General features: G+C 47.2%; 1 protein-coding gene across 1 annotated transcript in view; it reads left to right on the top strand.

The window, feature by feature from the left end:
* LOC142185743 (vomeronasal type-2 receptor 26-like) overlaps positions 1 to 15292 on the top strand; it is a 29175-nt gene extending 13883 nt beyond the window's left edge. Inside the window, exons 6-7 of the mRNA XM_075261098.1 lie at positions 7758 to 7881; positions 14385 to 15292. Coding sequence (XP_075117199.1) covers positions 7758 to 7881; positions 14385 to 15292 — 1032 coding nt within the window. The remainder of the gene's footprint in view (positions 1 to 7757; positions 7882 to 14384) is intronic.
* Positions 15293 to 15614: the final 322 nt, after the last annotated feature.

The raw sequence follows: 15614 nt of genomic DNA, 5'->3' as shown, positions 1-15614 counted from the left end.
TTGGCACATCCCCCCAATGATTTATCATTAGTCTTCAAGAACAAGGTGTGGATCCATGAGGACCGTCTCTATGTTCCTGAAGCAGTACGACTAGAAGTCTTAAAACTAATTCACGACTCCAAGATAGGGGGTCATAAGGGAGTGCAGAAGACACAAGAATTCCTATCCCGCTTCTTTTGGTGGCCTGATCATCTCAAGGATGTGAAGAAATATGTGACATCTTGCAGTACCTGTGCAATGAATAAGATTCCACGCTTTTCACCTATGGGGTTGTTGCAGCCCTTACCAATTCCATCTCGCCCCTGGGGATCAATTTCTATGGACTTTATCGTTGATCTGCCAGTTTCGAAGGGGAAGAATACCATTCTGGTGGTGGTGGATCATCTCACTAAGGCTGCACATTTTGTCCCTTGTTCTGGATTACCTTCAGCTGAGGAGACAGCTGATCTTGTGATTCACAATATTTTTCGGCTTCATGGAGTGCCTGATGAGGTTGTCTCAGATCGTGGAGTACAATTTACCTCAAGATTCTGGCGAAGTTTTTGTACGGCATTAAATATCGATATTAATCTATCATCTGCCTTCCACCCTCAGTCTAATGGACAAACAGAGCGCACCAATCAGACCTTGGAACAATACCTACGATGTTATACATGTCATCTGCAGGACGATTGGTTCGATTTACTTCCTGTGGCAGAATTCTCGTACAACAACTCACAGCATGCATCAACGAAACAAACTCCATTTTTTGCAAATCTAGGTTACCACCCCAATATTCTTCCTAACTTTCCGATAGAAACCTTCATTCCTGCAGTCACCGATAGAATCCAAGCATTACAGCAAAATCTCAAGATGTTAAAAGAGACTCTGAAACTTGCTCAAGAGAAGTATAAGAAGACAGCTGATAGGTTACGCAGACCTTCTCCGACCTTCCAGATAGGGGATGAAGTTTGGCTGTCTACTAAAAACTTAAAGCTCAATGTACCATCAGTAAAACTGGGACAGAAGTTTATCGGTCCTTTTAAGATAACAGCACAAGTAGGCTCTGTAGCTTTCCGCCTCCAACTCCCCAAGACAATGAAGATACATCCAGTATTTCATGTTTCACTATTGAAACCAGTTGTTCCTAACCCTTTTCCAGGTCGTCTGTTGCCTCCTCCGGGTCCCATTAAAGTTGCTGGAGAAGAACACTACGTGGTTGAGAGAATCCTGGATTCTAGGATCTTCAGAAACCGTCTGCAATATTTAATACAGTGGCAGGGATACGGTCCTTCAGAAAATTCATGGGAGCCCATCAGCAACATCAATGCTCCTCGTTTGATTAGAGAATTCCACCAAAGATATCCAGACAAGCCAGGTCAAACAGCGTCCAGAGGCCGCTGTTAAAGGAGGGAGTAATGTCAGAGTCTGTGTGTTAGAACCTGTGTTTCATCATCATGTGAAGATGCTGTTCCAAGGATCTCCACTGGTGGCCGCTATTCAAATGTCATTACTACTCCCACCACTGGAGGCTGCTGTTCCCTGACTCTTGCCCACAGTTAATATGGCGAGTATTGCTTCATGACCATGGCCATCTTGTTTCCTGTTGGCGGCCATCTTGTTTCCTGTTTGGCCCTATATATAGCCAGAGCATATTATAAACAATGCTTGAGTATTGTGTTTGTTCCCAGTCCTCTAGCTCTGAGGTATTCTTGCTCAGTATACCTTGGCTTCTCCTGCTTACCCGCTCCGTGTACTGACTCCTGGCTTCTCCTGCTTACCCGCTGCGTGTATCGACTCCTGGCTTCATCTGACTACCCGCCCCGTGTACCGACTCCTGGCTTCACCCGACTACCCGCTCTGTGTACCGACTCCTGGCTTCATCTGACTACCCGCTCCGTGTACCGACTCCTGGCTTCACCCGACTACCCGCTCTGTGCACCGACCTCTGGCTATCCATCGACCAAGTCTCCTACTCCGCTGTGTCTGCCGTCCTTCCTGGCTATTGGATTCCAGCTGTATCACCAGTATCGTAACAGGAAAATCTTTTGAGATTCAGTTTGAAAATGTTCGCAAGATTTGCCGACCAGTTTTGGTGCAAAATGCTCTTATACTCTGGGGTCTCTTCAGGAGTCATACTCACCTTACCCATCTCTACTAGGCCCCCATCAGGTCTTCATTCCCGGATGTCCCCCAACCTTGTCTAGGCTCTACCAGCCTACTGGTGACACTAGTGGCCATGGGAGTCCACTGAAGCCTAGTATTGATATATGATTGTACTAGCAGTAGCCGCGACTTCGTCTGCAGCAGTGTTCCCGCTTTGCGCGACCCACCTGCAGCACGGGCTTTGGCCCCCCCATTGCATCCCTTTACCAACTTCTCTCCCCCGACCCCCTTTCCACCACCCCCCGCAACTCCGGCTCCCTTTCCACCACCCCTCCTCTACAACCCCGGCCCTCTTTCCTCTACTGTGACTCTGGTCCCCTCCCCCCCCACACCTGCGACCCTGGTGTCGGCCCCCTTTGCACCCTCTGCACAACCTGGCCCCCTGCGGCCCCGGTTCCCTCTCCACCCCCCCATACCCTGTCCCACTTTACAGGAAGCCTTCTCCCCCCCCCCCCCGCAACCCCAGCCCCTTTACAACCCCCCCTCTGCTGCGACCTCCTTTACAGTAAACCCGTGACCACGGAGCGGTATACCAAGTAACCTATCAATCCTTCCTGGTGGCCATCTAGGTATGTGTGAAATCTCACGTCATTCCATTCAGCGGTTTGGGCATGATTGAGGAACAAACATCCAAACATCCAAACACACAAACCCACACACATCCAAACACAAATACTTTCACCTTTATAATATTAGTAGGATATGAATTGTGGAATAAAACTGGATATTTTTAATTTAGAGGTCAATTAAACCTCATTGGTGGTCCATAGTCTAATGGAGAGGCTACATATATAGATCTCGTGTATAAAACCAAAGGAAGAAACAATTCACCATAGACAGAAATCTGTAGTCATATCTCATAATTTAATTCACATTTTAGTGGAAAAAAATATTTATTTACATTTTTATGCTACAAAAACATAAAAAAACTCCACTTTCTCAATTTTTTTTTAAAGAATCAGCTCCATAAGTATGTAAGAAATGTCATGTACACGGATCCCACTGGAGATGATATTTTCTTCAATGAGAGAGGTGAAGTGCCCACAGTATGGTACATAAAGAACTGGGTTTGGCGTAATACTGACTCCGATGACGCTACAATGACTTTATTACAATTTGGTATTTTTAAAGAATCGTCCCTAAACCACGGTGAGCTGAATACTGATGGAGGAGAAATCAGGTGGAAGAACAACAGAGTAAGAGGAACTATTAATCCTGATTCTAGAAGTAACATGCATGCTCGGCTGTGCTAAACATGAACGTCACATGCGTGTCCTCCCCTATATTACTGTTGGCACGTCTTAATTTTTTGATACTCTGCCGTGAGAATCTATTCTATATGTGTTTCTATGGGATCATCCAATGGTGGCAACGTGATGAAACACAGTATCTATTCCAGATCCTAATAAGACCCGTAACGTAAGAAATAGAGATGAGTGAGTAGTACTCGATCGAGTAAATATTTGATTGAATACTACGGTATTCGAAATACTCGTACTCGATCGAGTACCACTCACTATTCGAATGGAAAAATTCGATGCAGAACCAGCGTTGATTGGCCAAATGCTATACAGTCGGCCAATCAATGCTGGTTCTTCTCCTACCTTTAGAAGTCTTCTCCGTACAGCTTCCCCGCGGCGTCTTTCGGCTCTGAATTCACTCTGCCAGGCATCGGTCCTGGGCAGAGCCGACTGCGCACGTCCGCTTGTAGTGTGGGCATGCGCAGTCGGCTCTGCCCAGGCCCGATGCCTGGCAGAGTGAATTCAGAGCCGGAAGATGCCGCGGGGACGCTGCACGGAGAAGACTTCTCGGAGGATCCAGCCCGACCCTCACTCCTGGACTTGGTAAGTATAATTTGATCGAACGTTGCCTACCCCTGAAATGAGCATTTTCCCCCCATAGACTATAATAGGGTTCGATATTCGATTCGAGTAGTTGAATATTGAGGGGCTACTCGAAACGAATATCGAATATCAAACATTTTACTGTTCGCTCATCTCTAGTAGCGACGTGATGAAACAAAGCATCTATTCCAGATCCTAATATGACCCGTAACGTAAGCAACACAGAAGAAAATAATAGAACATCCAGAAGAGAATAGTGTGATATTTTACAGGGGTGTATTCATTTGTATACCGGGGCAGTTGTTAAAGGACTCCATATTTCCTCTAGTCTTAATGAATTCCCCTTCTGGAGCCAGATGTGCTGAATTATCGAAAGGCTCCAACCTCTTAATAAATCTGGTACATCCTGCAAGGTCTCATATGCCACTATTGAAACCTACTCCATTCAGGGACTGCCATAGATTTCATATATAACTTATGCCATGTTTCTGGCATGAGTTAAAGGGGTTGTCCAGGCTTAATGTTTTTTGAAACTTCAGGTAAAACGCTCTGCTCAATACCAGAAAAGGATCCAAGAGACGTCCAATATATAAAAATTAGCTTTTATTTCATTCCATTAAAAGGGTTACACGAATTTTCAGGTCAAAATATTGCTACGCGTTTCGGTACCGAAGTACCTTCCTCATGGCATACATGTATACTGAACACTCGGCTATTTAAAACTCCAAACGACCAAAAGACTCCACCCTACTACTTCTATTAACCCTTAACCCATTGTCTCACATGTGTTATAATTATGTCATCCCATATACAGTCCTATGAAAAAGTTTGGGCACCCCTCTTAATCTTAATCATTTTTAGTTCTAAATATTTTGGTGTTTGCAGCAGCCATTTCAGTTTGATATATCTAATAACTGATGGACACAGTAATATTTCAGGATTGAAATGAGGTTTATTGTACTAACAGAAAATGTGCAATATGCATTAAACCAAAATTTGACCGGTGCAAAAGTCTGGGCACCTCAACAGAAAAGTGACATTAATATTTAGTAGATCCTCCTATTGCAAAGATAACAGCCTCTAGTCGCTTCCTGTAGCTTTTAATCAGTTCCTGGATCCTGGATGAAGGTATTTTGGACCATTCCTCTTTACAAAACAATTCAAGTTCAGTTAAGTTAGATGGTCGCCGAGCATGGACAGCCCGCTTCCAATCATCCCACAGATGTTCAATGATATTCAGGTCTGGGGACTGGGATGGCCATTCCAGAACATTGTAATTGTTCCTCTGCATGAATGCCTGAGTCGATTTGGAGCGGTGTTTTGGATCATTGTCTTGCTGAAATATCCATCCCCGGCGTAACTTCAACTTCGTCACTGATTCTTGAACATTATTCTCAAGAATCTGCTGATACTGAGTGGAATCCATGCGACCCTCAACTTTAACAAGATTCCCGGTGCCGGCATTGGCCACACAGCCCCAAAGCATGATGGAACCTCCACCAAATTTTACAGTGGGTAGCATGTGTTTTTTTTTAAATGCTGTTTTTTTTGGATAACGCCTTTTTGTATGACCAAACAACTCAATCTTTGTTTCATCAGTCCACAGGACCTTCTTCCAAAATGAAGCTGGCTTGTCCAAATGTGCTTTTTCATACCTCAGGCAACTCTATTTGTGGCGTACGTGCAGAAACGGCTTCTTTCTCATCACTTTCCCATACAGCTTCTATTTGTGCAAAGTGTGCTGTATAGTTGACCGATGCACAGTGACACCATCTGCAGCAAGATGATGCTGCAGCTCTTTGGAGGTGGTCTGTGGATTGTCTTTGACTGTTCTCACCATTCTTCTTCTCTGCCTTTCTGATATTTTTCTTGGCCTGCCACTTCTGGGCTTAACAAGAACTGTCCCTGTGGTCTTCCATTTCCTTACTATGTTCCTCACAGTGGAAACTGACAGGTTAAATCTCTGAGACAACGTTTTGTATTCTTCCCCTGAACAACTATGTTGAACAATCTTTGTTTTCAGATCATTTGAGAGCGGGCTGTCCATGCTCAGCGACCATCAAACTGAACTGAACTTGAATTGTTTTGTAAAGAGGAATGGTCCAAAATCCATTCATCCAGGATCCAGGAACTGATTAAAAGCTACAGGAAGCGACTAGAGACTGTTATCTTTGCAAAAGGAGGATCTACTAAATATTAATGTCACTTTTCTGTTGAGGTGCCCAGACTTTTGCACCGGTCAAATTTTGGTTTAATGCATATTGCACATTTTCTGTTAGTACAATAAACCTCATTTCAATCCTGAAATATTACTGTGTCCATCAGTTATTAGATATATCAAACTGAAATGGCTGCTGCAAATACCAAAATATTTAGAACTAAAAATGATTAAGATTAATAGGGGGGCACAAACTTCTTCATAGGACTGTAGCAAATAGCATAGTAAGCAAATCTCCCATTGTTCCATAAATATTTCTACATAAATAAATAGATAATAAATAACCTATATCAAGAATAGGACACCATTACCTTAGTTAGACCACTACATCGTTTGATGTCCTCAAAGCCGTCCCGTCTGAATGGACTCCAAAGACGTCCAGACCCGATGGTATCAATACTACAACAATCGTAGCTAGACAATGATTTCCGGACATGTGACATACTACGTACTCTAGGCTATATTTGCTATATGGGATGACATAATTATAACACATGTGAGACAATGGGTTAAGGGTTAATAGAAGTAGTAGGGTGCAGTCGTAACCTGGTCTGAGTTCACACAGCGGCTCTTTGTCTCCTGGAATTATGGAAGGATTCTTTATATGGTCAGCTGAAATTAACTTTTTGGTTTGGTTTCTTAATGTTTTATGTCTATGCCATCACTGCATCACAACGCCCATTGAGGTCAGTGGGAGCTAAGATTTATCTTAAGCCCCTAGACATTATATAGCAGTCAGAGATTTCTGTATTGTGTAAGGGACGGGTGCTGAAAGTGGCGCCATACTGCTGATTTTTTTCAGGGCTGGGTGTTGCCCCCTCTACTTAAATCTGGACAATCCCTTAAAGTAAAGGTGTCTGGCCAAGGCATCCCTGCCGCTGCCCAGTTTTTTTTTTTTGTTTTTTTTTTAAAATGTAGATTGTGAGCCCCACATAGAGCTCACAATGTACATTTTCCCTATCAGTATGTCTTTGGAATATGGGATGGAAATCCATGTAAACACGGGGAGAACATACAAACTCCTTGCAGATGGTTTTCTGCCCTTGGTGGGATTTGAACACCAGGACTCCAGCGCTGCAAGGCTGCAGTACTAACCACTGAGCCACCGTGTGGCCCACCCGCTGCCCAGTTTTCTGAAAAAAGTGGAGAGAAGGTCAGAAAACTTTTTAATTGATGAGCTATTCTTGGAATCAATCATTATACATCCATTGGGGTCCGACACCTGAGCCCCTCTTCCGCTACACAGGTCCTGTAGCCACACATGGTCAACATTGAGTCCTTTATGTGTATCCAAACTATTAATGCTGCAGACCTCTACCTGAGAGATGTCGGTGTGCTGTGTCCGCTGTGTGGACTTCCATTACAGATATAGTTCCCTTCAATAGTATATAATAATAGAGTAGAATATACATTGCCTTATGTTTTGGTGGTGTTATGTAATCCTATTAGTCTTAGTATGATGAATAGAATCCAGCTGTGTGACTGATCAGTAATAATATACGCTGTATATATGACTGTATGTATTGTGTATCATTTACTACATGTACAAGAAGCCACAAGGCCGCTGTAATGAGCCGTGTTCTCCGGGATACAGAAAAGCTCCTAATGGAGGATATCATGTCTGCTGCTATGACTGTGTCCCGTGTTCTGAGGGAGAGATGTCCAATATAACAGGTAGGAATTGTCATTTTTTTTCAGCTCCCCCGGACCACCACCTCTGAGGAGACCCCTGAGTATTGTAGTGTTTTGTGTGTGGTGAACCCCAAAAGTTTCAGGTCAAACCTGAAACTTTTGGAAATTCCAATTTGGTTCTGAATCGGTTCCTTCATCCAGGGGGAGCGTTAGGGGGGCAAACTGGGCAATTGCCCAGGGCCCTCACAGCTTAAGGGGCCCCCTATGCTGTGCTGCCTAATATGTCACTGTCTGTCCCCAGTTCTTACTCTCAGGTCACTGACTGTGCAGCGGCCGCTGGACTGTGCAGTCATTTGTAGCTGCGCAGAGGTCATACAAGCAGGGACTCCAGGGAGGGCTCTATATGAGGTCAGCTAATGTGTCTGATGTTATGAGCGAGAGCCTTCCTCCGCTTCAACCTCCAGCTCAGCAGGGGGCGTAGGGTGCAGACAGATTATTAATTACATCAGTGCACACTGTCTGCTCATAACAGGGTGGAGGGTCCTGAGTCCTGCTGGGCTGGCTGCATAAACGTTAGAACGCAGCAGTGGATAGTGTCCTGACAGCAGTGGATAGCGTCCTGACAGCAGTGGATAGCGTCCTGACAGCAGTGGATAGAATCCTGACAGCAGTGGATAGTGTCCTGACAGCAGTGGATAGCGTCCTGACAGCAACGGATAGCGTCCTGACAGCAGTGGATAGCGTCCTGACAGCAGTGGATAGCGTCCTGACAGCAGTGGATAGTGTCCTGACAGCAGTGGATAGCGTCCTGACAGCAGTGGATAGCGTCCTGACAGCAGTGGATAGTGTCCTGACAGCAGTGGATAGCGTCCTGACAGCAGTGGATAGAGTCCTGACAGCAGTGGATAGTGTCCTGACAGCAGTGGATAGTGTCCTGACAGCAGTGGATAGCGTCCTGACAGCAGTAGATAGCGTCCTGACAGCAACGGATAGCGTCCTGACAGCAGTGGATAGCGTCCTGACAGCAGTGGGTAGCGTCCTGACAGCAGTGGGTAGTGTCCTGACAGCAGTGGGTAGTGTCCTGACAGCAGTGGGTAGCGTCCTGACAGCAGTGGGTAGTGTCCTGACAGCAGTGGATAGCGTCCTGATAGCAGTGGGTAGTGTCCTGACAGCAGTGGATAGCGTCCTGACAGCAGTGGGTAGCGTCCTGACAGCAGTGGGTAGTGTCCTGAAAGCAGTGGATAGTGTCCTGATAGCAGTGGGTAGTGTCCTGACAGAAGTGGGTAGTGTCCTGACAGCAGTGGATAGTGTCCTGACAGCAGTGGGTAGTGTCCTGACAGCAGTGGACAGTGTCCTGACAGCAGTGGATAGAGTCCTGACAGCAGTGGATAGTGTCCTGACAGCAGTGGATAGTGTCCTGACAGCAGTGGATAGTGTCCTGACAGCAGTGGATAGTGTCCTGACAGCAGTGGATAGTGTCCTGACAGCAGTGGATAGTGTCCTGACAGCAGTGGGTAGCGTCCTGACAGCAGTGGGTAGCGTCCTGACAGCAGTGGATAGTGTCCTGACAGCAGTGGGTAGCGTCCTGACAGCAGTGGATAGCGTCCTGACAGCAGTGGATAGTGTCCTGACAGCAGTGGGTAGTGTCCTGACAGCAGTGGATAGCGTCCTGACAGCAGTGGATAGTGTCCTGACAGCAGTGGATAGTGTCCTGACAGCAGTGGATAGTGTCCAGACAGCAGTGGGTAGTGTCCTGACAGCAGTGGATAGTGTCCTGACAGCAGTGGGTAGAGTCCTGACAGCAGTGGATAGTGTCCTGACAGCAGTGGGTAGCGTCCTGACAGCAGTGGATAGCGTCCTGACAGCAGTGGATAGCGTCCTGACAGCAGTGGGTAGCGTCCTGACAGCAGTGGGTAGCGTCCTGACAGCAGTGGGTAGCGTCCTGACAGCAGTGGATAGCGTCCTGACAGCAGTGGATAGCGTCCTGACAGCAGTGGATAGCGTCCTGACAGCAGTGGATAGCGTCCTGACAGCAGTGGGTAGTGTCCTGACAGCAGTGGATAGTGTCCTGACAGCAGTGGATAGTGTCCTGACAGCAGTGGATAGTGTCCTGACAGCAGTGGATAGTGTCCTGACAGCAGTGGGTAGTGTCCTGACAGCAGTGGATAGCGTCCTGACAGCAGTGGATAGCGTCCTGACAGCAGTGGGTAGTGTCCTGACAGCAGTGGATAGTGTCCTGACAGCAGTGGATAGTGTCCTGACAGCAGTGGATAGTGTCCTGACAGCAGTGGGTAGTGTCCTGACAGCAGTGGATAGTGTCCTGACAGCAGTGGGTAGTGTCCTGACAGCAGTGGATAGTGTCCTGACAGCAGTGGATAGTGTCCTGACAGCAGTGGATAGCATCCTGACAGCAGTGGATAGCGTCCTGACAGCAGTGGATAGTGTGCTGACAGCAGTGGGTAGTGTCCTGACAGCAGTGGATAGTGTCCAGACAGCAGTGGGTAGTGTCCTGACAGCAGTGGATAGTGTCCTGACAGCAGTGGATAGTGTCCTGACAGCAGTGGATAGAGTCCTGACATAAGTGGATAGTGTCCTGACAGCAGTGGATAGTGTCCTGACAGCAGTGGATAGTGTCCTGACAGCAGTGGATAGTGTCCTGACAGCAGTGGGTAGTGTCCTGACAGCAGTGGATAGCGTCCTGACAGCAGTGGATAGTGTCCTGACAGCAGTGGATAGTGTCCTGACAGCAGTGGATAGTGTCCTGACAGCAGTGGGTAGTGTCCTGACAGCAGTGCATATCGTCCTGACAGCAGTGGATAGTGTCCTGACAGCAGTGGATAGCGTCCTGATAGCAGTGGGTAGTGTCCTGACAGCAGTGGGTAGTGTCCTGACAGCAGTGGATAGTGTCCTGACAGCAGTGGATAGTGTCCTGACAGCAGTGGATAGTGTCCTGACAGCAGTGGATAGTGTCCTGACAGCAGTGGATAGTGTCCTGACAGCAGTGGATAGCGTCCTGACAGCAGTGGGTAGCGTCCTGACAGCAGTGGGTAGTGTCCTGACAGCAGTGAGTAGTGTTCTGACAGCAGTGGATAGAGTCCTGACAGCAGTGGATAGTGTCCTGACAGCAGTGGATAGCGTCCTGATAGCAGTGGGTAGTGTCCTGACAGCAGTGGGTAGTGTCCTGACAGCAGTGGGTAGTGTCCTGACAGCAGTGGATAGTGTCCTGACAGCAGTGGATAGTGTCCTAACAGCAGTGGATAGCGTCCTGACAGCAGTGGGTAGCGTCCTGACAGCAGTGGGTAGTGTCCTGACAGCAGTGGATAGCGTCCTGATAGCAGTGGATAGCGTCCTGACAGCAGTGGGTAGTGTCCTGACAGCAGTGGGTAGTGTCCTGACAGCAGTGGGTAGTGTCCTGACAGCAGTGGGTAGTGTCCTGACAGCAGTGGGTAGTGTCCTGACAGCAGTGGATAGTGTCCTGACAGCAGTGGGTAGTGTCCTGACAGCAGTGGGTAGTGTCCTGACAGCAGTGGGTAGTGTCCTGACAGCAGTGGATAGCGTCCTGATAGCAGTGGGTAGCGTCCTGACAGCAGTGAGTAGTGTCCTGACAGCAGTGGATAGCGTCCTGACAGCAGTGGATAGCGTCCTGACAGCAGTGGATAGCGTCCTGACAGCAGTGGGTAGCGTCCTGACAGCAGTGGGTAGTGTCCTGACAGCAGTGGATAATGTCCTGACAGCAGTGGATAGTGTCCAGACAGCAGTGGGTAGTGTCCTGACAGCAGTGGATAGTGTCCTGACAGCAGTGGGTAGTGTCCTGACAGCAGTGGATAGCGTCCAGACAGCAGTGGATAGCGTCCAGACAGCAGTGGGTAGTGTCCTGACAGCAGTGGATAGCGTCCTGACAGCAGTGGGTAGTGTCCTGACAGCAGTGGATAGTGTCCTGACAGCAGTGGATAGTGTCCTGACAGCAGTGGATAGCGTCCTGACAGCAGTGGGTAGCGTCCTGACAGCAGTGGGTAGTGTCCTGACAGCAGTGAGTAGTGTTCTGACAGCAGTGGATAGAGTCCTGACAGCAGTGGATAGTGTCCTGACAGCAGTGGATAGCGTCCTGATAGCAGTGGGTAGTGTCCTGACAGCAGTGGATAGTGTCCTGACAGCAGTGGATAGCGTCCTGACAGCAGTGGATAGTGTGCTGACAGCAGTGGGTAGTGTCCTGACAGCAGTGGATAGTGTCCTGACTGCAGTGGGTAGCGTCCTGACAGCAGTGGGTAGCGTCCTGACAGCAGTGGATAGCGTCCTGACAGCAGTGAATAGCGTCCTGACAGCAGTGGGTAGTGTCCTGACAGCAGTGGATAGTGTCCTGACAGCAGTGGATAGTGTCCAGACAGCAGTGGGTAGTGTCCTGACAGCAGTGGATAGTGTCCTGACAGCAGTGGATAGTGTCCTGACAGCAGTGGGTAGTGTCCTGACAGCAGTGGATAGCGTCCAGACAGCAGTGGATAGCGTCCAGACAGCAGTGGGTAGTGTCCTGACAGCAGTGGATAGCGTCCTGACAGCAGTGGGTAGTGTCCTGACAGCAGTGGATAGTGTCCTGACAGCAGTGGATAGCGTCCTGACAGCAGTGGGTAGCGTCCTGACAGCAGTGGGTAGCGTCCTGACAGCAGTGGGTAGTGTCCTGACAGCAGTGAGTAGTGTCCTGACAGCAGTGGATAGAGTCCTGACAGCAGTGGATAGTGTCCTGACAGCAGTGGATAGCGTCCTGATAGCAGTGGGTAGTGTCCTGACAGCAGTGGGTAGTGTCCTGACAGCAGTGGGTAGTGTCCTGACAGCAGTGGGTAGTGTCCTGACAGCAGTGGATAGCGTCCTGATAGCAGTGGATAGCGTCCTGACAGCAGTGGATAGCGTCCTGACAGCAGTGGATAGCATCCTGACAGCAGTGGATAGCGTCCTGACAGCAGTGGATAGCGTCCTGACAGCAGTGGATAGTGTCCTGACAGCAGTGGATAGCGTCCTGACAGCAGTGGGTAGTGTCCTGACAGCAGTGAGTAGTGTCCTGACAGCAGTGGATAGAGTCCTGACAGCAGTGGATAGTGTCCTGACAGCAGTGGATAGCGTCCTGATAGCAGTGGGTAGTGTCCTGACAGCAGTGGGTAGTGTCCTGACAGCAGTGGGTAGTGTCCTGACAGCAGTGGGTAGTGTCCTGACAGCAGTGGGTAGTGTCCTGACAGCAGTGGGTAGTGTCCTGACAGCAGTGGATAGCGTCCTGATAGCAGTGGATAGCGTCCTGACAGCAGTGGATAGCGTCCTGACAGCAGTGGATAGCATCCTGACAGCAGTGGATAGCGTCCTGACAGCAGTGGATAGTGTCCTGACAGCAGTGGGTAGTGTCCTGACCAGGAGTCAGTAGTACTGAGAGAAAGAAAGAAAGAAAGAAAGAAAGAAAGAAAGAAAAAGAAAGAAAGAAAGAAAGAAAGAAAGAAAGAAAGAAAGAAAGAAAGAAAGAAAGAAAGAAAGAAAGAAAGAAAGAACTATAGACGCTACTGTGTGGAAGGGCTTTCCTGACTGTCAGAAACTCCTTTCTGACGGTGAAGAGCTACAGTACTGGCACCTATAGCTCTTCACCGGGGGCACACATCGTAAAAGCAGACAGTGCTCAGAATTCAGCGCACTGTTGGTTTTCTAGCGGTATATAAAACCGCATGTGCCTCAAGTGATGAAAGGTCCTCTTTAGGGTCTAATGAAAACCCTTTTTAGGGCCCCATTAACATCTGCGTTCAGTATTCCATTTGGGTAGTCCATTTGGAGACCCCTAAATAGAAACCTATATGTATTAAAAGCGGTTACCTGAGAAAACCACGTACCCCATAGACCGTAATGAGTACCGTGTGGTTTCCACTCAGTTTCCGCATGAATCGTGTGGAGAGAAAAGTCCTGCAAGCTGCACTTTTATAGTCTATGGAGTCTGTGTGGTTTCCTTAGGTAACCGCTTTGTAATGCATATAGGTTTCTGTTTATGGGGTACCCAAGCAGACTCCCCGAACGGAAACCCAAACACAGATGTGGCGTAGGCACTGCAGTTTGCCCTTGGCGGAAATGCTGCGGAAAAAACACAGCAGTCACTGTTTTGGTGATGGGATTCTAGTGAATCCCACCCCCATAGTACCGGACAATATACGGACACGTAGCGATTTCCAGAACCAGATTTTATATGTGAAAAGCACTGCAGGAAAAACCGCGATGTGCTGCTGCTGAGGTTTTTCCATCACAGCAATTTTTTGCTGCATGACACTATTCAGGGCCTCAGCTTAAAGGGGTTGTCCGAGATAAAGATTTTATAGCGCTGGGCATTTGTATAGCTTCTTTGTTTGCATTTTAGCCAATTCACTTGTAAGAGACTGAGCTGCAAACGGGCAATTTGGCCAATGAATTTGATGTCACCTGGCCTGCAAAGTATGAGTTCCAGGTGTCAAATCCCTGCTAATCTTCAGTTGATGACCTATCCTTTATGATATATCTGCTGATCACATTATTTCTCTGTGTAATTGTAGACAGTGACATCTGCCATAAATGTCCTGAGGAAGAGTGGCCTGATGAGAAGAGAGTACTGTGTATCCCTAAGACCTATGAGTTTCTATCATATGAGAAGGATATTTTGGTCTTTGTATTTTTAGGATTATCTTTACTTTTTTCTATTATAACATTGTTTATATTGGGAATCTTCATCTATTACTGGGAAACTCCAATTGTTAAAGCCAATAACCGGACTGTGAGCTTCATCCTCCTGGTCTCCATCTTGCTCGGCTTCCTCTGTGTCTTCTTCTTCCTTGGTCGTCCGGTGGACATAACCTGCTTACTGAGACAAACATCATTTGGGATCTTCTTTTCCATTGGTGTCTCTTCTGTTCTGGCCAAGACTATCACAGTCTGTATTGCCTTCAAAGCCACCAAACCTGGCAGTGTCTGGGTGAAGTGGATCTCTAGCAAAGTCTCTTATTCCGTGGTCTTGGTGTGTTCTTCTGTACAAGTTCTCATTTGTGTTATTTGGTTGTTGGTGTCTCCTCCATATGTAGAGTTTGACCATCAGTCTTATCCTGGGAAGATCTTCATCCAGTGTAATGAGGGCTCAGATCTCTGGTTCTACTCCATGTTGGGTTATATGGGGCTCCTGGCCGCTGTCAGCTTTCTTCTGGCTTTCATGGTGAGGAGATTACCGGACAGTTTTAATGAGGCCAAGTACATCACCTTCAGCATGCTGCTGTTCTGTAGTGTCTGGATGGCCATGATCCCGGCTTATCTGAGCACCAAAGGAAAGGACATGACTATTGCAGAGATATTTGCCATACTGACCTCATCTGCTGGACTTCTTTTATGTATATTTTTCCCAAAACTCCACATTTTGCTTTTAAGACCCGAGCTAAATTCTACAAAAATCATCAAGGAGAAATCCAACAAATAAAAGATGAAATGATAAAAAAGTTGTATTTTGAAATGAATGTTTCTTTATTTCTAAAATGATTTCTTTATTATACAGATGTCGATCTCTTCACCTTGAATCTGACGGATCACTGCACCGTAATAATTCACATCAAAAATCATGTCCACAACTGTTTACTTACATTAAGTCATGTTAAATTTGGCTACATCTATATTTCAATATAGGAACAAAAAATATACCAGCCCCCCTTTTCTGAAGGTTAGATTAGTGAATGCTCAAATAGCGGAATGGAATGGAAATTTGGTTAGCAGCAAATCTGATGTTTTCCAGTTTGTAAAGATTC

This window comes from Leptodactylus fuscus, chromosome 1 (genome assembly GCF_031893055.1).
Source record: "Leptodactylus fuscus isolate aLepFus1 chromosome 1, aLepFus1.hap2, whole genome shotgun sequence".
Classification (NCBI taxonomy): Eukaryota; Metazoa; Chordata; class Amphibia; order Anura; family Leptodactylidae; genus Leptodactylus; species Leptodactylus fuscus.
The sequence above is the reverse complement of the archived record's forward strand: the minus strand, read 5'-3'. Positions and strand labels throughout refer to the sequence as shown.